The 23059-nt window shown below is 39.3% G+C and overlaps 1 protein-coding gene across 4 annotated transcripts in view; it reads right to left on the bottom strand.

Annotated features, from left to right (window-relative positions):
* Positions 1–23059, bottom strand: part of LOC140196191 (peroxidasin homolog) — a 569369-nt gene that overhangs the window by 180832 nt on the left and 365478 nt on the right. For all 4 annotated transcript variants that reach the window (XM_072254973.1, XM_072254982.1, XM_072254999.1 and 1 more), the window contains 2 exons: positions 7626–7795; positions 48–320 (listed from right to left, as the gene is read on the bottom strand). In XM_072254973.1, the coding sequence (XP_072111074.1) occupies positions 48–320; positions 7626–7795 (443 nt within the window). The remainder of the gene's footprint in view (positions 1–47; positions 321–7625; positions 7796–23059) is intronic.

Here is a 23059-nt window from a genome sequence, read left to right as displayed (position 1 = left end):
AAAATAAAATCCAGAATATTCACACATCAACAGCAAAAATCACTTACCCTGTACGATGATGAATGCTGAGGATTGGATGGAATCTTGGTTATTACTGGCATGACAGATGAACTGGCCATGGTCCTGGAGAGTGACGTTCTGAATAAACAGACCACCCGAGGAAGTGATGTTGTACCTGGAGTGTGTGGGCAGCAGCTCTCCATTCCCTTTCGTCCACGTAACTCGGGGTTGAGGATGGCCAGTAGCACTGCACTCCAGGGTGATACTTGATCCAATGAGAACCTCGGTATTTTGTGGCTGAATCACAAAACTTGGTTTGGCTGGGATTGGAAATTTGAGCCACATTAAGACATTCATTTAAATTTATTCCTATTTATAGTCCTTGCTTCTTAATCACAAAACCAAGTAGACAAAGAGTGCTTTAGTGGAGCTATTGTTTGATCACCTGAGAGGTGTTTTAAGGAAATCAGGGTATATGGGGTTGGTCACAAAAGTATCACTGAGATGGCAGCTCAGCCATGATTTTGTACATATTATTTATTAAATTACTATATATTACACATTGCACATTTAAATAGAGACGTAAAGAATTTTACTCCTTAAGTATATGAAGGATGTAAGTAATAAAGTCAATTCAATTCAATTTTATTGATTTAAAAAACATTACTTCAGTGGAATGCCCACTGAAGTAGTGATTACCTAATGAATTACCTTCAAACATTTGTTTTAAACATTTTTCTTGATAGCGACAATGAATAAAACTCATAGAACATAGAATATAGAAATCTATAGCACATTACAGGCCCTTGTAACCTATTCTCAAAACTGTCTAGAATTTCCCTACTGCATAGCTGTCTATTTTTCTAAGCTTAAATTCATTCTAAAATTTAAAATGAAAGCAGGCAGTTGGGAATATGATAAATCATGACTGTATCAGTAGGGTAAGAGAAGGGATATTGAGAACACAGCAGCTGGAAATCCAATAAGATTGTATAATATTTTGAAGAACTAGGTATTGGTATTACCTCAAAAATCAATGGATATCAGTTTGGTTACATAATTCACAATGATAAGCTTTAGAATTGTTTCCTTGTCCATGGAGGCTACTAGGTGCATTACTGTGATATTGGTTGAATTTAGTGGAAGGTGAGGCTACTCCAGCATACGATAGAGAGCATGTCTGGAAGCTCAGGGTAGTGTAGTCCATTAAGGACGCAGTGAAGCTTGGATATTTATGGATGCTGCTCATGTTATGCCTATCATTCTAATGCTTTTAATCTGAAAAGATTGGGAAAACTACAGTACAGTGCTCCATTTGCCATCAGAAATCAGTGGTACACATTTCTTCCTACTATCTATCAAAACTGTGGCAAATCAGTTGCGATGGTGTGGAAACGTCACTTGAAGTTATTTTGCCATAGAAGTAGATTGCATATACAAATCTGTGCCTCTTGTGCTGCTTTGTAATTAATGTGGATTTTCTGACCAGAAGTGATGGGAGGTATGATTCTTATTCATTTGGCATCATGATCAGCACATACATCGTGTACTGAAGGGCTGTTCCTTTGCAGTACTGCTCTGTCATCTTTACGAAGCATCGTGTTTCAGTCATATTAAAAATTAGTTCTTCCAGAGTGCAGCCCAAACTGTCCCCAGTTCACCTTAGTTTTAGCATATGTTTTAAGGTGCAAAATGATGAAAATCCTTCCCTATTTGCAATCAATGAATTCTAGGTGGAACAACAAGCAAAAGTCCAGCTCTTGGGAACTCCCTACTACTCACTGTCACTGTTATTAAAGTTAACATTACACTTTTAACTCTAATGTGTATACTCCATCTGTGTCCTAATCAGTGTTTCATAAAGGTTCGACATAAACTTTGTTGTTGTACACTGGGACCCCCCCCTCTGTTCCTTCACACCACTTAGAAATACGCAGCTTAGCTTGCATCGTTCCCAACTGTTCTTTCTGCAGATGTGCATTTCTTCACATTTCTCTGTATAAAATTTCACCTGCCAATTTTTTATTTACCCATGTGCTTTAGGGATGATTATCAATATCAACTGTAAGTATGCCATGCAAGGAAGTATAAAAATACTTATAAAGTTAAGCCATCCTGCTTACTCTTTGCCAATTGCAAATAAACTGATGGAAGTGTTTTAGACTGATTTCCCTTTAATGCTTTTCTCTAAGAAGTTATATGCCATCAGCTTCATCTATCTTTTTATATATTAAGTAAAGAGGTATTTTGTTATGAAAATACTCTTATATTCAAAAATGACCTTATTGTTTATCCTTCAATGAAAATAGATGAAGCAGATATATAAAGAAATGAGGACCAAAATGATGATAAAACTTCCTGCGTGTGTATGATTCTTAAATTTTCTCCCTTCTCTCTAATGTGACTAATGCAATGTTTGCTTAAAATTAAAAGGATAAGGTATGCATTTTATACGATACGTTCAAAATCACAAGCGGAATGGCATCTTAGTCAATCTGAAAGCAAACTACAATCATACATGCATGACTTGACTCTGAGAGAGCTGTCATGGAAAACATTTATCAACCCTTATGTTAGTATAGTTTCTTATTTTTGTACTTGAATTCAAATAACAAGTACTGGCATGTCAGCAGCTTTACTATAAATGACCTCAGTATTTCAGCTGTGAATCTTTTAGTACCATTCTTGCCACTAAGACAGAAGACCAAGTTTGGACTCCTCACTCTAAAGACTGAGGCAATAAAAAATTAGGCTGTTGCTCCAGAGGTATACTGTTAGATATTTTTTGGATATGAGGGGAAACCAAGACACTATCTGCTCTCAAGTGGATGTATAAAATTCTTGACAATTTTTTGTAGAAGAATGGGTCACTGGCAAAATCACAAAAGCAAACAGATCACGTTGTTGCTTGGAGAAGTTTGCTGTGTATAAGCTGGCTGTTGCATTTCCTTATTTCAACAGTGAGTCAGTCCTATGCTCCACTGATTAATGCAGACAAACGCTGCAGATGCAGAAATCTAGGGCAACAAACAATTTGCTGGAGAAACCCAGTGGGTTGACAGCATCTGAGGAAGGAAACTAATAGTTGTCTCAATCTCAAACTCGGAAATGAAATGGCCAGTATAAAAAAGAAAAGACAGCAGCAAGAAAAGATTCTGAGGCAATTAGTGGCCTGGGGGAGAATGAGAAATGATAGGCAGGTAGGTGAGGTGAGTGGGGGTGGAGCTGGAGGACCAGAGCAGCTAAATGAATGACAGAGGCAGAAAAGGTGAGAAAAAAACATTTGGAACAAGGTTGGGAGGTAGAGTGTGCAAATAAAAGAGAGGAGTGTGCAAACAGAAGAGAGCTGATGGGGGAGGGTGGGGGTAGATAAGCTAGAACACAACATGCTACCAGAACTGGATTCAGATAAGGAAGTGAGAGTGGAAGCCTTGGTGGAAGAGGTGAATGACAGTTGGAACTAGATGAGGGTGGGTTGGGGAAACCTGTGTATGAAGTGGCTGGATGGAACCAGGAGGGGGAAGGGAACAAAAATGAGTAAACAATTCTTGGAGTGCATTGTGGGAAAGGGGGACAACAATAGGAGGACTGCAGGATCAGGAGAGAGGGTGAAGATGGGGTGAGGAAAGGGTGGGAGAACTGGAAAAAGGGGATTTGAAAACTCAATATTTATGCCATTGAGTTGTAAACAGCCTAGTTTGGACTAGCATAGGAGTTCTCTGAAATGGTCACTGACTTTGTGCTTGGACCCATCGATATAGAGGAGAACAATGATGATCCCAAGCTCCATGGGAATAGGTCGAGGGGAGTCGGCAGTTTAAATGGATTCGGCATGGAATAGATGGGCCGAAGGGCTTGTTTCTGTGCTGTATTTTCTGTGACTCTATGACTCCATTCACAGATCATTTCAGCTTCCTTTCTCATTGTCACACTGACCTGTCCATCCTTGGCCATCTCTATAGTCAGAAACTAAATAAACAGAGTAGCTTCTCCAGAGCATATTAGAGAAGCAACATTGTATATTCCACTGGGGTAGTCCATTACCCAATATCAGGAGTACTGAATTTTCCAATTTTAGGGAACCTCCCCTTTTCCCCTCTCCCTCCCCTTACCTACTTTCTCATGCTCCGTTCCTCCTCTTACCCACTCTTCCATCAACCTGCCTGCAACCATCTTCATCCCCTTTCCCCTTCTGGCTGCATTCAGCCACTTCACACACAGGTTTCCCCATCTATCCCCCATCTTGTTCCAAGTGCTGTCCACCTTTCCCTCAATGGACTCCATTCTCATCTCCTTTACTTATACGACTCCAGCTCTGATAGTACTTTGTCCTCCTGCTTATCTCTCTTCATCAACTCTGTCCCATCATCACACTTCTTTACCGCATATTGTTTCATCTGTTCTTTTTCCCCTTTTTCCTCTCTCCATTTGTCTGCCTCCATCTATTATTCACCTGCCTCAGTCTTCCAACTCCTTCCCTGCCTGTCATCTCACACCCTTCCCCAATCCACCAATCATCTCGGGATCCTTTCTTACCACTCCCTTCTCTTCCTAATGCTGGCCATCTCAATCCTGATACAGGGTTTCTGATTGGAAATGCTGACAATTTCTTTCCTCCGACAGATGCTGCTCAATGCACTGAGTTCCTCCAGCACATTGTTTTGGTGCTCGTTTAGTTATACAATGTTTTGGGACACCGTGAATGAGAGATGGAAGATATTTTTAAATGAAAGTTTTTTTTTATTATTAAAATATGGGTATTATTACTGAACTTCAGTCTTCTGCGATTATTTTATTTTCTGTGAAAGAAATCGGCAAGTCTTAAGAGTGCAATCTGAGATGTGAGCTATGTAAAAGCCTTCAGTTAAAATTCACTTCAGTTGTAAAAAGCTTCAGGTTGTAGGATAGTCTGGCATTAAGAGCTCACCAAAGCTGCCAAATATCTAATTGTACCACAACATAACCCTCTAGGGCAGGCGTGGCCAACCTTTTACATTCCATGCGTCAATCTTTTCACGCAAAAGTTCAGATGCGATTTTTTCACGCATGCGTTCTATATTAACATATTTTTACAAGAATTGTGGGGTACAAGAGTTGTATGGCACATCTGAACTCGTGCATGAAAAAATTGACGCATGGAAAATGTACAAGGTTGGCCACCCCTGCTCTAGGGTACCTGCAGTCATTGGTGCTAACATGAACATCTTTGCCACAAAATACCATTAGGACCCCTTAACTGCCTGCATATATTCAAATGCAATCCAAGGAATTCACGAAAAAGTAAAATTCATTTAAGGCATTTCTCTGTTATGCCAGATGACCAGCGAACACGATGGAAATCTATCAACCATTCTTTCCTGCTGCCCCTCACAAGTGCCTCATGTTTTTCTAAAGGCAGAAGAAATCAATTTGCTGTGATAAGACCTTAAGAGGACAAGACGTGAAAGAATAGGACCTATCAAGTGTGACAGTGCAAAAGTATGTATGGAACTGGAATAAATAGCAGAGGTACGTAATGAATACTTTACTTCAGTATTCACTATGAAAAAGGCTCTTGTAGTGATTGTAGTGATGACTTGCAGCAGAGTGAAAAGCGTGAGCATGTAGATATTAAGAAAGAGGATGTGCTGGAGCTTTTGGAAAGCATCAAGTTGGAAAAGTCGCTGGGACCAGATGAGATGTACCCCAGGCTACTGTGGGAGGAGAGGGAGGAGATTGCTGAGCCTCTGGCAATGATCTTTGAATCATCAGTGGGGACGGGAGTGATTCTGAAGGATTGGATGGTTGTGAAATGTTGTTGCCTTATTCAAGAAAGGGAGTAGAGATAGCCCAGGAAATTATAGACCAGTGAGTCTTACCTCAGTGGTTGGTTAGTTGATGGAGAAGATCCTGAGAGGCAGAATTTATGAACATTTGGAGAGGTATAATATGATTAGGAATTGTCAGCATGGCTTTATCAAGGGCAGGTTCTGCCTTACGAGCCTGATTGAATTTTTTGAGATGTAACTAAACACATTGATGAAAGAAGAGTAGTAGATGCAGTATATGTGGATTTCAGCAAGGCATTTGATAAGGTACCTCATGCTAGGCTTATTGAGAAAGTAAGGAAACATGGGATCCAAGGGGATATTGCTTTGTGGATCCAGAACAGAAGAAGGCAAGGAGTGGTTGTAGACGGTCATATTCTGCATGGAGGCCGGTCACCAGTGGAGTGCCTCAGGGATATGTTCTGGGACCCTTACTCTTCGTGATTTTTATAAATGACCTGGATGAAGAAGTAGAGGGATGGGTTAGTAAGTTTGCTGATGACACAAAGGTTGGAGGTATTGTGGATAGTGTGGAGGGCTGTCAGAGGCTACAGCAGGACATTGATAGGATGCAAAACTGGTCTGAGAAGTGGCAGATGGAGTTCAACCCAGATAAGTGTGAAGTGGTTCATTTTGGTACGTCAAATACGATGGCAGAATATAGTATTATTGGTAAGACTCTTGGCAGTGTGGAGGATCAGAGGGATCTTGGGGTCCGAGTCCATAGGACGCTCAAAGCAGCTGCGCAGGTTGACTCTGTGGTTAAGAAGGTGTACGGTGTATTGGCCTTCATCAATCGTGGAATTGAATTTAGGAGCCGAGAGGTAATGTTGCAGCTATATAGAACCCTGGTCAGACCCCACTTGGAGTATTGTGTTGAGTTCTGGTCACCTTACTACAGGAAGGATGTGGAAGCCATAGAAAGGGTGCAGAGGAGATTTACAAGGATGTCGCCTGGATAGGGGAGCATGCCTTATGAGAATAGGTTGGGGGAACTCGGCCTTTTCTCCTTGGAGCAACGGAGGATGAGAGATGACCTGATAGAGGTTTATAAGATGATGAGAGGCATTGATCATGTGGATAGTCAAAGGCTTTTTTCCCAGGGCAGAAATGATTGTCACAAGAGGACACAGGTTTAGGGTGCTGGGGAGTAGGTACAGAGGAGATGTCAGGGGTAAGTTTTTTTTACTCAGAGAGTGGTGAGTATGTGGAATGGACTGACGGCAATGGTGGTGGAGGTGGATACGATAGGGTCTTTTAGGACACTTTTGGATAGGTACATGGAACTTAGAAAAATAGAGGGCTATAGGTAAGCCTAGTAATTTCTAAGGTAGGGAGATGTTGGGCACAACTTTGTGGGGTGAAGGGCCTGTATTGTGCTGTAGGTTTTCTATGTTTCTATGTTTCTAATTTATATGTTTTCATAAACAACAAGAGAATCTATAAGGAACAGATCCAAATCACATCTCACTTTGATTCAACTGATGTTTTCCTAAAAAAAATATAAATAAAGAGGTCCTGCCTCAATGGACTATGGACAGACAACTCATCCACATTCCATCAGAAAATAATGTTTTGAACACAGACTGTAACACATAATGGATCTTTAATGCCTTCAGCCTTAGATTTTATTACAAAATCAGTGCACGGACACTGGACCTTAAAACTAAGCTCTAGTTTAATCTCAAAACCACTCATAAAATAAATTAGTGTCCCACAAGCTGCAGTTGCTATGGGAATGGAAATGAAAGGTGGAAAGTATTGAACAATTACAAACAGAAAAAAAGAAACAACATTCTAATGAGGATAATATCTTACTTGGAGTGCCAAAGTATCGGAGTAAAACACCTTGGGTTGTAGCTTCTCCCACTACATTTTTGGCCATGCACTGGTATGTCCCTTGGTCAGATTCCTGTGTGTTCTGGATCATTAAAGTACCATCATCTAGTAAGTTCAGCCTAATGTCATTCTTCATGTGTAGTTCATGGCTACAATAAAGTAGAGAGGTAAACAGTCAACAAGGTCACAGTAAGTGAATAAAGAACCGTATTTGAGATCCAGACTGCTTAATACACTGATGCCGTACATAGAAATATTACTGGGAATCTGTCTTGACAGATCTCCAGTGTAATATCAGTGAACATAGTGCAAAAAGACAAGCACAAAAACTAGGATCAAAACACAGGCCAAAATCAAAATTCACAATGCAGATGAAATATCGTCAACTTGAATCCTATCTCTTTTGCTCTCTACATTACTGTCTGGCTTGTTGAGCACATAGAGTATTTTTTTCTTTTTATTGCATTATAATATTGGGTTGGGTTTCAACCAACTGTGACCAAGCAAAGATTAGGTCACTGTTGGCATTGTAACGTCTCTCAAGTATTAGAGGATAAGGAAACGAAAGAAAAAGCTCCAGCAGGAGAGGAAGGGAGGGTAGGGGTGGAATTCTTAAATCAGCAGGGATGGAGTTATGCTGGGATTTTAGAAGCCAGAAAGGGAGAACGGAGACCAAAATGTACACGTGGTTCTGAGGATTCCTTGAAAATACCATTGAATGTAAAACTGGTAATTAAGGAAACTTAATGGAATTTAAAGGCAAAGATTTTCATGTTAGAAGTGGTGGATATAAAGATTCTGTCTGCACTGTGAGGTTATACAACACATAACCAGAGGATATTTATGTATTCGGCAGACGATTTTAGACCTTCTGTTGTTAGACAGAATGCCTATGCTATTGTTACATTGTTGTGCTTACACTCTGATGATTCTCACATATAGCAAGGATCACAGTGGGGTAAGTATAGAGAACAGAATGTTGTCGGTTAAAGGTGCAAGACTCCATTTATTTTTGTAAAGACAGTAATGAAATGTAGGTATTTTATCAATACATGTAATGAACAACAATAATAAGCCTAGTTTCGTAACTTGTTTCAGAAGGTTTCGAATGCAATCGTCTCAGTTAGCACGATGCTATTTCAACTTGGGGCATTAGGGTTCAGATTTCAATCCTGCAATCTCTGTAAGGAGTTTGCATGTCCTTCCCATGGAATACCTGGTGCTCTGGTTTCCTCCCACAGTCCCAAGATGTACCAGTTAGAAGGTTAAACAGTCATTGTAACTTGCAGATCGGATAGAGTTAAATCGGAGGTCATCAGTGGTTGTTGGGTGACACGGCTCAAGAGGCACAAAGGGCCTACTCAATGCTGTATCAAAGAACAATCTGTTTATTTCCCAGATTTGCTTTTTTGGGTAATTTCATATATGAGAACATTGTTTCCTGTTATGCTAATGGAATGGTCTTTGAAAATATTATTACACTTTTCCAACAATGCACTAAGATATGATTTATGGGACACAGGGCTGAAATCATATTTTCAGTTTAGTTTGATTTGCTCAGTAAGTCTTTCCCCAGAAACACTGATTTGTTTTCATGATATGATATAACAATAGTTGCTATATTCATCTTCACTTTGTCTCAATATACACTCCATTTACCCAAGTATACTGTACATAAAGTCACACTAGAGTAGGTTTTCAGTGTGAAAGTGTGATCTCTGGTTGAACTAACTATAGTAATTGTTTAGCTCATTATCATAGGGGGATAAAGATATTCTTTCAAATGCTGGGTGTGGGAGATACCAGATACGATGAAAGGGGACCTTGTCTGAGGAAGATTTGAAGCTAGGCAGTGATTTATGGAATAGAATGCACCATTGTAAGGGGCTCATTCTGCTCTGCAAGGTTCTGCCATTCTTCTTCTTGAATGAGGGTGATAAGGGAATGCTCTTCCCACTCATGATATTCATAGAATTGAATCATATAATCCCATTAAGGAAGTGCATTGTCTGACATTTAATTTCAAAACTCTAATCAGTAGATCAACATAGCAACATCATAAACATGGAAAGCTGTGATGCCAGCTGAATCAGATAATCATATTGGCCTTTTCTGCAGGAAGTTTGCCTGATCCTCTGTTACAGTGTTAGGGATTATCAATGCAAATGCCAAAGAATCAGTACATTTGGTTATGCCACAGAAAAGAAAGAAAAGATTTGTTGGGCTATACACCTATTCAACTCAGCAACACAGCCTTCATGCTGACCAACGGTGCTTTCCTGTGCTAGGCAGATTTGCCTGCATCTGGCCTATTTCTATCTAAGAAGCTGTCCAAATGTCTTTTAAGTGTTATAATTAAACCCACCACTACAATTTACTCATTCTAAATACCAGCCATCTTCTGTATGAAAAATCTGCCTTTATAGTCCTTTTAAGTCTTTCCTCTCTAATCTTAAATCTTTAGTTTTATTTCTAGCTGCCCTACTCTGAGAAAGAAGGACCACATTATCATGATTTTATAAACTTCTATAAGCTCACTCCACAGCCTTCTTCACCCTGGGGAAAACAGCCCCACCTTTTCCAGTCTCTTCTCTTATCTTGAGCCCCCCAGTCCTGGTAACATTCTCTTTCAGCCATCTTGTTTATCATATTTGCAAAACAATGTTTTAAATTTCATATTCTGTAATCACATTTTTCATTGTCATAGTATCATAACACACAGTCAGTACTGAACATCATGCACACATTTGCACTTATCCTACATGAATCCCAATTTATTTCCCCACATTCCTGTGAATTGCCCTCATTTACAGTGGCCATTTAATCTATCAACCTCCATATCTCTGAGATGGGTCATTTACAGTGGCCGCTTAACGTATCAAACTGCATGTACAGTGGAATGCAAAAATTAGGGCACCCCGGTCAAAATTTCTGTTACTGTGAATAGTTAAGTGAGTAGAAGATGAACTGATTTCCAAAAGTCATAAAGTTAAAGATGAAACATTCTTTTCAACATTTTAAGCAAGATTAGTGTATTATTTTTGTTTCGTACAATTTTAGAGTGAAAAAAAGGGAAGGAGCACCATGCAAAGCTTTGGGTACCCCAAGAGATTTGAACTCTCAGATAACTCTTACCAAGGTCTCAGACCTTAAATAACTTGTTAGGGTTATGGCTTGTTCATAGTCATCGTTAGGAAAGGCCAGGTGATGCAAATTTCAAAGATTTATAAATACCCTGACTCTTCAAAACCTTGTCACAACAATCAGCAGCCATGGGCTCCTCTAAGCAGCTGCCTAGCACCCTGAAAATTAAAATAAATGATGTCCACAAAGCAGGAGAAGGCTATAAGCGTTTTCAGGTAGCCGTTTCCTAGGATCGTAATGTAATTAAGAAATGGCAGTTAACAGGAACGGTGGAGGTCAAGTTGAGGTCTGGAAGATCAAGAAAACTTTCCGAGAAAACTGCTCGTAGCATTGCTAGAAAGGCAAATCAAAACCCCGTTTGACTGCAAAAGACCTTCAGGAAGATTTAGCAGACTCTGGAGTGGTGGTGCACTGTTCTACTGTACAGCGACACCTGCACAAATATGACCTTCATGGAAGAGTCATCAGAAGAAAACATTTCCTGCGTCCTCACCACAAAATTCAGGAGTTTGCAAAGGAACATCTAAGCAAGCCTGATGCATTTTGGAAACAAGTCCTGTGGACTGATTAAGTTAAAATAGAACTTTTTAGCCGCAATGAGCAAAGGGATGTTTGGAGAAAAAAGGGTGCAGAATTTCATGAAACAACGCCTCTCCAACTGTTAAGCATAGGGGTTGATCAATCATGCTTTGGGCTTCTGTTGCAGCCAGTGGCACGGGGAACATTTCACTGGTAGAGGGAAGAATGGATTCAATTAAATGCCAGCAAATTCTGGAAGTAAACATTACACCGTCTGTAAAAAGGCTTAAGATGAAAAGCAGATAGCTTCTACAACAGGATAATGATCCTAAACACACCTCAAAATCCACAATGGACGCAAGCTGAAGGTTTTACCATGGCCCTCACAGTCCCCCGACCTAAACATCATCGAAAATCTGTGGATAGACCTCAAAAGAGCAGTGCGTACAAGACGGCCCAAGAATCTCACAGAACCAGAAGCCTTTTGCAAGGAAGAATGGGTGAAAATCCCCCAAACAAGAATTGAAAGACTCTTAGCTGGCTACAGAAAGCGTTTACAAGCTGTGATACTTGCCAAAGGGGGTATTACTAAGTACCGACCACGCAGGGTGCCCAAACTTCTGCTTCGGGCCCTTTTCCTTTTTTGTTATTTTGAAACTGTAAAAGATGGAAATAAAAAAGTAATCTTGCTTAAAATATTAAAGAATTGTGTCATCTTTAACTTTATGCCTTTTAGAAATCAGGTCATCTTTTACTCGTTTAGCTATTCACAGTAACAGAAATTTTGACCAGGGCTGCCCAAACTTTTGCATGCCACTGTATCTGAGATTTGAGTAGATAAACGTTACAGCTCTATAAAACTTTGATTAACCCAAATTTGCAGAAACATGTTCTATTTTGATCACGACACTATAGGAAGCATGTGGACAATATTGAGAAGATGTAGAAGAGGTTTACTAGGATTGAAGTGTATTAGGTACGAGAAAAGGATGGATAATCCTGGGTTGTTTTCTCTGGAGTATCAGACCATCAGGTTTAGTTTCCAAAACTAGACATTTAAATAGACTAAATATTTTTTTTTCTGTGGGACGTGAGTTGTTTATCAGAATAGATGATGCAAAAAGCTAACCAGAGAAATTTGATTCTGTAAATTGAATGCATATGCTGCGGCTATGAAAAAAATCTATGAGGTAAAATAAAAGCAGCATGTCAAATGGAGACACCCCACCTGGCCATTTCATAATCAAATAATAATGCTGTCTGCACAGAAGGAAAATTAATCCTCTTAGGTGGCTCTGCTCCCTACAGTTTTATATATGGATTGTCTTCTGAAGTTTCTACAGGACACAATTATGTTGCATATATTTTAATGCACAGAACATTTATATGTCAGTCCATTCTTGAATTGATTTGAACTAATTTTGATTATGAAAAACTGATGGCCTTTACTTCACAATCCATACATAAAACCATAGAAACTGTAGTTTAAATGCATAGGTTCAGAGGACATGGTCACAATCTTGAGAGATCGTGCAGCAAATAAATATAATTCTGCACATAACAATATATGGTATACTTTAAGTGAAAATGGAAATCGAAAAGATTGTGTGGGTGCAGCAAGACTGACTTGTTATTCGGTATTTCACAGGAATTAGAATTTTCAATCATTGAATGTCACTGCAAATATTTTCTAGCACCTTGGTATATTTGTTGTGATGAAAATGTTCCATGTGGAAAAATGAGCCCCAACAAGGCAGTCCGAAAATCTGAACAATGATAAGAAGCATTCTAGAAGTCTGATTTTGAACAAACTCATATACTTGCCTCATGCAGTGTACCAAAAGCACAGATCTTCTGTTTAAAAGATGGCAGATCCTTTCGGAACCATTGACTTCTATCTATATAAACGTGTGGAAATTTGGCATTACAAGCCAATGTAGAATTCCCAAACTTCTTCTCGACTGAATGCTGTACTTTAGACACTGCACTCCACTATTAGATTCCCCACAAAAACCATGAAAGAATGCAAGCATCTGCTGACTTCCCAGACAGGAAAATATGCCTGCAGGTTGTGCCAGATTAGATGTGGTGGAAGTACAGTGGCCTCATTCATTTTAATGGAGAAAAAACAATAACAGGGAAGAAGGTAATTTTCTCAGAATTGTTTTAGTTAAGTTAATTTAAATACATCCAAAAGCTTTTCATTGTTTTCCAGTGATTTTAATTTCAATTTTAATTTCCAAAAAATCTGAAATTTTAGAATTGTAATTTATGGATTGTCAGAGATACTCTCAAAGATTTATGCTCTTCTACAGCTGGTAACCCAGATGAGCGCAGTTAACATGCTCTCAAAATATTTCTGGGGACGGGCCCTCATATGTTTACTGAGGGAGGTGTAGCACAACATATGGACTTGCTTGCCACCTGGGAATCGGCTTGAAGGCACAAGCATAAAGGGAGGGTGACTAGCAGCTTCAGTGAAACATCACTCAATAAGAGATAATAGCCACTGTATCATCATTTCTGTTGTAGGTAGTTGTTTGTCTACTGTTCTAAACTAGCAACGTTTATGAGAAGTCATTCCCTGTACAAATATAAATCATTTCAAGGCTTTGCCATCAAAATCATTCAGTGTTTTATAACAGCGGTCCCCAACTACCAGGCCGCAATGCATGTGCTACCGGGCCACGAGGAAATGACATGATTTGGCGATATGAGTCAGCTGCACCTTTCCTCATTCCCTGTCACGCCCACTGTTGAACTTTAACGCACGCGAGATCATCAGTGACCCAAGATGCAAATGACCCAAAAAGTGCAAAGGAATGGGTCCGTGACCCATTTGTGAATGTCCCCGGTGAATCTTCCATGTCAGCGCAGAAAAAAGATCAACGCCTCGAGCTTGCAAATGACAGTGGGCTGAAAAGTATGTTTGATATAACATCTCTGCTGGCATTCTGGATCAAAGTCAAGGCTGAATATCCTGAGATAGCCACAAAAGCACTGAAAATTTTGCTTCCATTTCCAACATCATATTGCTGCGAAGCGAAGTTTTCTGCAATGAATGCAACAAAAACTAAATTGCGGAATACACTGGACATAAGGAACCCCCTTCGAGTATCGCTGTCTCCCATCACCCCTCGATGGGACCGTCTTGTTGCAGGAAAGCAAGCCCAGGGCTCCCACTGATTCAGCGATATTGGCGTGTTGCAATGATTTTATACGTTCATACAGGGAAAATATGCGCTGTATGTTTAATATCCAAGCATTACTTAAAATGTTATGATGCTCTTGACTTGTAAGTGACTTATAATTCAGTGGTCCCCAACCTTTGGGCTGCAAAGAATACAACGGTACAACGGTGGCCGGAATATTAAATACACAGCGCATATTTAATTAGACTGCCGATTGCGTCGCCTCTGATCTGGGCCGACATTTACGTGCCGGGCAGCACCTAATCAATTAGCTTGTTTATTTCGGCTTTTTTCTTAAAGATGTGCTGTGTGCATTCCGGCTACCGCTGTACCGTTGCATTCTTCGCGGCAATGTATCGGTCCACAGCCCGGAGGTTTGGGACCACTGTTATAATTGACTTATCACTATATTCATGCGAGGAAAATATGCACTGTGTATTTAATATTAAATTTATTAGATGAATCCCTTTAGAAACTAAATTGAGTGTATTAGCCACTTATAAGGACTTATAGTTGACTTATCACCTATATTGTGGTCGTGATTAACCCCTCACCCCCCATTCCCGGTCGGCCAGTCCGCAAGTATATTGTCAATATTAAACCAGTCCGCGGTGCAAAAAAGGTTGGGGATCCCTGTTTTATAATATATGGAACGAGTTATAGCTCAAAACAAAAGATTAGATAACCCAACTCATCAACATTTATTTTTAGAGATACCTTGTGTGATTTTCTATTTTGTGTCATTGAAAGCAAGATCTGAACTTTAAAACATACTAATAAATTTTTGCCAAATTATTTGATATTCCCTCAGGTGCTATATCAGTGGTTATAACAGGTGGGTAAGACCTTAAGAAAAGCACTTTGAATTTTGTGTTTCATAACCTGTAATAAATACTATAATAAGCATTAGCAATAATGCATTTGTATCTAATATATGCAGTTTTAAATACACCACAATAGAAATCCATACCATTAAAATGATCCTGTAAAAGTCATCAGTATTGGAGCAGGCATGATGAAAGGCTTACTTGCTCAGGAAAAGAGATACCAATACGATTGCTTACTAAAAGTATGCTGATCAAATCTCCTGAAATTCTAAGATTAAAGAAAGGATTTCCAAAACAGTGTCATTAAGAAGAAATGATTGGATTCTGGAGGAATCTAGTAAGTTGGAAAGGAAATATTTAACTTTTCTTAAAGTATTTGTAGAAAAGTAGATCAAGTTGCCTCAGTTCAACTCTTTGTAAAGGAATTAAAAAAAAACAGAAGATGCTCTGTATAAGAACCTTACTAAAAGGCAATGACATGGTGTTGAAAAATGAAGAAAACACCAGATCAACCATTTCAAAACTTAAGGAAGTGAAAACCCAAGAAGACTGTGGAAAGTTCACACATGTTGCCTTAGACTTTGAATAAATATTTACCTAGACTTGGCACACAATACAATTCACTTTGAATGATTCCAAATTTCCTCTGATTAGTACAATATTTAAAAGCAGTTCAAAATTATATGAATAATTAAAGTAAACTTAAATCATTTAAGACATTATGGAAGCAAGAAGTGCCAAAATAGTTTTAGCATGTCAGAAATGAACTAGAAACATTAAGATTAACATAAAAATACAAAACTGCTGTAAACTTCTCATCCAATATCACTAACCCATTCACTTGAGTGGGATCAAGCAACATTTGGCATCCATCCATGACATATGTAGAATCAAAGGTGCTGGATATTCTGTACATCTGATCCCTAACTTAAGGACTTTTGCAGTCCAGCCCTGGATACACAGAATCATTGAAACATAGAAGCACACAGCACAGAAACAAGCTCTTTGGCCTACTTCATCCATGCCAACATTGATGCCTTTTCTACACTAATCTCATTTGTCCCCATTGGGTCTCCATGTATGGTTTTATACCTTTCCTATCTAGGTACCTGCTCATATGCTGTAATTGTATCTCAGGAGCGCCATGGCAGCATAGCTGTTAGTGTGACACTATTACAGCTTGGGGGCCTTGGAGTTTGGAGTTCAACCCCAGCGTCCTCTGTAAGGAGTTTGTATGTCCTTCCCGTGGAATGCTTGGGCTTACTCTGGATTCCTCTCACAATCCAAACACGTACAGGTCAGTAGGTTAATTGGTCATTGTAAATTATCCTGTGATTAGGCTAGGGTTAATGTCAGGGGTTGCTGGGCAGTAGGCTCTAAAGGGCTGTAAGGGCTGTATCCCTAAAATATAAGAGAAGGGTAAAAGGGATAATCCTGTGAATTATAGACCAGTGATTGTTACATCAGTGGTGAGCAAAGTTAGGGAGAGGGTTCTTAGAGAAATGACATACAACCATTTGGAGAAGCATAATCTGATTAGGGATAGTCAGCATGGCTTTGTTAGGTGCAGGACATGCCTCACGAACCTGAATGACTTTCTCAGGGAAGTGACAAAATAAATTGATGTTGGTAGACTGGTGGATGTGCAGTATATGGATCTTTAGTAAGGTGTTCAAAAAGTTCCCCATGGTAAGCCCTTTCAGAAAGTAAGGAGGCATGGGATCCAGGGAAACATGGCTGTGTCAATTCAGATTTGTCTTGCCCTCAGAAAACAGATGGTAGCAGTAGATAAAGTGTCATGCAGGGATTTGTTCTGAAACGCCAGCTCTTTGTGATTTTTATGAATCACTTGGATGAGAAAGTGGTAGGAGTCAAAAGTTGCAGTAGTTAATTTCGTTATATGGCTAACGATTTGATAGAATAGGGGAGTATGGAATATATCTGGTTAACTGCTAACATATAATTGTACTATGTCACCAACAGCTCATCAGCAAGCCGGAACCAGCACATAGAAGGTGAAAGAGAAAGGTTAGATTTATTTGTAGCATGCACCTTGAAACATAGTGAAATGCGTCATTTGTGTCAAAACAAATTATCAAGGATTGTGCTGGTCTGCCCACAAGTTTTCCCACACTTCTGGCACCAACATAGATGTCAAGAACTTGCTAACCCTAATTGTACATCTTTGGAATGTGAAAAGAAGCTGGAGGACCCAGAGGAAACCCATACGGTAATGTGGAGAATGTACAGAATCTTTATAGACAGCGGTGAGAATCGAACCCCGATCTCACTGCAAGCTGCTGCAAAGCGTTGCTCTGACAGCTACCCTAACGTGTTGCCCTCTTTGACAGGGGACAGCAGCCAGCGTGATAGGGCTAAGAATGGGACAGTTAGTATAAAAGTTGATGAAATGTGCAGTGAGACTGTGAGGAAGGACAGACAGATGATGGGGCAAAATTGTAGTCAGTGGGATGAGTTAAAATCTAAAAGGGTGATGAATACAGGACTGAAGGTATACGGAATAAGGTAAGTGATCTTGTAGTGCAGTCAGAGATTGGCTGGCATGACGTTGTGGACATTACTGAGTTGTGGATGAAAGAAGATCATAGTTAACATCCAAGGATACATTGACTATAATCTTTTCCATATATGCTGCCTGGCCTGCTGAGTTCCTCCAGCATTTTGTGTGTGTTGCTTGGATTTCTAGCATCTGCAGATTTTCTCTTGTTTCTGATACACTTTGCCTTTCTATCATTGTCCTGATTCCCTACAGTCTTTCTGTGCAATGACAGTGTAAATCCTGGGCACTAGTTTCTCCTCTACTAAAGCTGAAATTTATTAAGTGCATGCCACTAAATAATGGGTTGAGCTGACTAATGGATTCCAGTATTGTTCACGCAGCTCTACATGTCAGCTGACAATTACTTATTTAGGCTGGAATTGGTTAGCATTAATATCCCATTGCTGATGTTGTTGAGACGCATGAGTTTCAGCAGTACTGCAAACTTCAGCAAAAGAGTGTGTGGTTAGTTTGTAGGGCATAGGAGGTAAAGGCAGTGAGTAATGTCTGTATATTTAAGGCACAGGTTGATAGATTCTTGATTGGTCAGGGCATGATGAAATGACAAAGCAGACTCGATGGGCCTAATGGCCTAATTCTGCTCCTATATTTTATGGTCTTATGGTCTTAATGTTTTACGGGGGCCCTCAAAACACAATCCAACCAAATTCATCCAGCAGCTAAACACAGGTCCCTATTTTCCAATCAGTAACCATCAGTGAGTAATCCACAGATATTACTCCCCCCTCACTCACCAGCATAAGACCAGATGCAGTTTACTGAGTGAGTTTGAGTTGTCCTTGGTGAAATATGAAAGATAAATAGAACATAGAACATATAGAACAGTACAGCACATTACAGGTCCTTCTGCCCACAATGTTGTGCTGACCCTCAAACCCTGCCTCCCATATAACCCCCCCACCTTCAATTCCTCCATATACCTGTCTCCATATACTAAATAGATTGAGTTATTGCCAGGATGTTGTCTGGATTAGAGGGCATGTGCTATAACAAGAGGTTGGACAAACTTGGCTTGTTTTCCATGGAGCAGAGGCTGAGGGGCAATCTGACAGAGGTTTATATGATTATAAGAGGCATAGGTAGAGCCTCTTATCTTTTCCCCAGGATTGAAAAAATATAAAACCAAAAGGCATGCATTTAAGGTGAGGGGGGTAAATTTCAAAGGAGATGTAAGAAGCAAGCTTATTACACAGAAAGAGGTGGGTGCATAGTATGCAATGCCTGGGGTGGCAGCAGCAGCAAACATGTTAGTGATATTTAGATAGGCATATGAATGTGAAGGAAATGGAAGGATATGGACTTTGTGCAGGCAGAAGAGATTAGTTTAGTTATCCATTTAATTAGTTTGCCTCAACTATGGGCTAAATGGCTGTTCCTGTGCTGTACTGTTCTATGCTTTATCTTCTTATTGAATTATTTTGCCGACAATTTAGGCATCTCATTCGGTTGCTCAAGAGCCTCTGGCGTGGTTAAGATGGAACCTTGAGCTAAAATACAGATGCAGATGCAGATGCATTGCTGAAAAGATATCAGTTTGGTAATTGGGTTTCCACCAATTCCAGGAACATTTACACAGATTAATATTGAGCAGCTGGACTTTGTTTTCAGTTGGAAATTATTTTGGTCCCCCGTGACTGATATAATATTATAGTCCGAAGCTGATTGATGGTCCTGAGCATTCCGAAGATTATTTCAAGGTGTATTGTTTTTTCTCATTCTCTGGCAATCAAAAATTTTAGAAAGAACTGTTGAGACAACTGGGTAGGTTCTTTTTTTGGGATATCTTTCAAATTCTGCACACTCAAACAACAATTAATTATGATCTCATTATAATTATGTACTTTATCATTTACCTGCATTGCATTTCTTTTGGTAGCCTTTACACTTTATTCTGCATTGTTTTTGTCTTGGCTTTATTCTAGCTCAAAGCACTGTGCAAAGAATTGATTTGTACGAACAATATGCAAGGCAAGTTTTTCCTCTGTATCTCAGTACATGTGACAATGGTTTCTGTGCATTTTCCCTAAATATAATGGGTGGCGGATTATCCCACTTCAAAATCACTAGATGAAAGGGAGTAGAGATGGGGAAGTGTCTTAGAAATTATCATCCTTACAGGTAGATAAGATTAACTTTACTTGTCATGTGTACATCAGAACATGGAAATACATAATGAAATGCATCATTTGCCTCTAATTAAATCAGAAAACCACCTGCAAGTGTCGCCACACTTCTGGTGAAAATGTAGCATAGCAGGCCCACAACTCCTACCCCTAATTTGTACACATTTGGAATGTGGGACGAAACCAGCGGAAACCCATGTAGATCCCTCTTGGTCTGAATTAAGACCAATCAGAGCAGCACCAGTGATTGTGGGAGAGGAGTGAAGAGAGTGTGGGATTACTTCCCATTACAAGTACAAGACATCCCTTAACTTCTCTTCACCTGGAAGTCTGTCTGGATTTGTGCAGTCTTTGACTCATTCTGAAGCCTGTTGTGCATCAGCAACACATCAATGGAATTGGGTATGAAGATTCACAAAGTATGCTCTTCAGAAACCTTGTCTCATAAGTGTTTTAATGCTAAACCAGTGTCTCCAGGCAAGTTCAAATTAAAGCTGTCTGCAATTTGAAACAAACTTGCAAGCTCAGAGGATCTCTTTTCCCAGAACATCTATTTCATCTCTGTTTTCACCCTTTCATCAAAATAACACCATTTATTAGTACAGTACCACATATTAAAATCTATGAGAACTGGACTCTCAAGAGCCTTTTATTCTATTAACCTTGGGCAATAAGTGTCTATGCTAAGGACTAAGTTATTAAACAAACATATCATTTGCAAATGCCTTCATGCCTGCTTGGCATTTGTGCCTTAAGTATCGGTGATGCACCTGAAATCCTGTAATCACTTGCCTTCATAGAACTCAGATAATGTTACCAAGAAAAAAGAAAATCAAATACTGAAACTTTAAGTCAAAAGTTTGGATGAAGAGATGAGTTCTGATGAAATTTTAACATATTAGAAGGGGAGTATTAAGACTTAATAAGACAATTCTGCAAAGCATCAACCAGGTGCTGATCTTTTCTCTCAATGATAAAATGAGAGGAAGATTCACTAAGGCCCAAAGCCCAGGCAAAAAATTCAATAGGAAGAGATATACATCCAAGTAAAGGAGACAGCAAAAAAAAATATACAGTAACTATGATGACAAGCATTTCAGATTTGTGATGTTAAAGGACTGGGAATCCATGAATACCAAGAATGTACTGCATAACAATATCATATTTTATTCATCATTGGGACATGTATTGACGTGAATTGTCCCAGCCTTGAAAGTTCACCAAAAGGCATATTGATTTGATATTTTATGCCTCTGGAAATAATGCCATTATAGATTTTATTGAAGGAAATCCGTTATTTGTGTATCTGGATATGATTACGTGGATTATGGTTTGTCTTCGAAGCAGCTACCATTTGGTTCACTGAGCAGAATTAACAAATTAAGGGTACAATATTTTTGTATGAATGATTTAATGCAGAAGTTAAAGCAGTATAGGATGTGTCTTTTACAATAAAAATCTATGTATTATCAGTAATGTTTTTCTGAATATTTCAAGTCATTATGCTGTATACATTCTCCTGAAGATGTTTCCTTGAAGTATAACATAAATGGAGCAGAGTTCTGGATCATGAACACTTTGGGGTAACAAGCACAGATGTCTTACTGATGAGGAGAAAGTAGCAGATCTAGTCTAGGCAAGTTGCTGATTTAGCATTGATTAGACAGAGGTACTGTATGCCTTCAATATGGTCTTCAACTGCAGGTGTTGAGTGTGAAACTGACACACAGCAACAGGTTACAGAATAGATCAAGAACTGGGAGGGAAGTTGCATAGATTGCAGAATGTGACAATGGAGGTTCTGGTACTTACAATTTTCAAAGTCCTCAACTCTTCCAATTGTCCAGTGTAAAGCCATACTTGGGCTACATTCAAGTTTGGAAGTGCCAGGTAATATTTGTATCATGAAATGTTCAACTAATGATCATCTTGAAGGGAAAAAATAAGTCTTCCTTCATTGATATTCAACGGCAAGTCCATTCCCATATCCCTTGCCATCAACATTTATCGGGTATCATTAATGGGCAATTCAGGAATTTAACTTGACCAGTTTTCAATTCCATTGTTCTCACCAACTCAATTTCCTTCATTTTACGCAGTCTTGCAGGACTGAGAATGATCTGCTGACTCCTTGATGCTGTATGCTCTGAGATAACAAATGAGGCCAATGAAAGAACTGTAAACTCTTGCATGGATGCTGCAGGAAATACCAGATGGGGCAGTTAGGTAGGTCTCATGTGGCTTCTACTGTCACTTTTCACAGGGTTTCTCTGTGTACCCTTATGCATAGTGTCAATACCAAACAAATGTTTCTTCACCACTTTGACCAGTCATGGGTCACTGAGTCCCAATACTCAGTAGCTTCTGAGTCTATAGGGTTTATGCAGCAGTGTAGTTGATACTTGCCATTTAGCAGGATAATTGCACACAGAGCTCAAAACTAGAGTAGGCAAGATCTTCTGCTTAATAGTCCATGCACCCAACACCAGATTTCTAGTTTCTATACTCCCAAAATATTGCAGTATCGTTCTCCTTTATTTCAGTCCATACATCTTTTACTGCTATATCCCTCAGTTTACTGCCACATTGCATTTGATAATCAAAAACGGCCATTAAATGGAATAGGTGTAGAAGTCATCCACTCTCGGTATATAAGATTTCTTTGGAAATCATCTGGGGACCAAAGCTGAATTCTGCTGTTGTCATTTCTGTCCAGGGATAAAACAATAATCTCTAATGGGGAATGATGAGGGGATAATATGGGAAGAGAAATTCTGTTAACAATGTTCAATCATTAAGATGTTTCTGCACCATTTTTTTCATTATTCTTCAATATTCTTCTATCTGATTTCAGGTAGGATTACGGGGGATAATTCTTCTGTCTACTAAGGTCCAAACATTTGCATCTGATCAACATTAAAAACCAAAATAACCATAAGAAACATCAATTGAAGGAGTTGCCCTACTTTCCAGTTCAGTGAATATTACTCCAAGACAAATTTAAGACAAGGTACAGAAATTTCTCCCT

This window comes from Mobula birostris, chromosome 1 (assembly GCF_030028105.1).
Source record: "Mobula birostris isolate sMobBir1 chromosome 1, sMobBir1.hap1, whole genome shotgun sequence".
In the NCBI taxonomy this organism is placed as follows: Eukaryota; Metazoa; Chordata; class Chondrichthyes; order Myliobatiformes; family Myliobatidae; genus Mobula; species Mobula birostris.
This window is presented reverse-complemented; position numbering and strand designations above follow the sequence as displayed.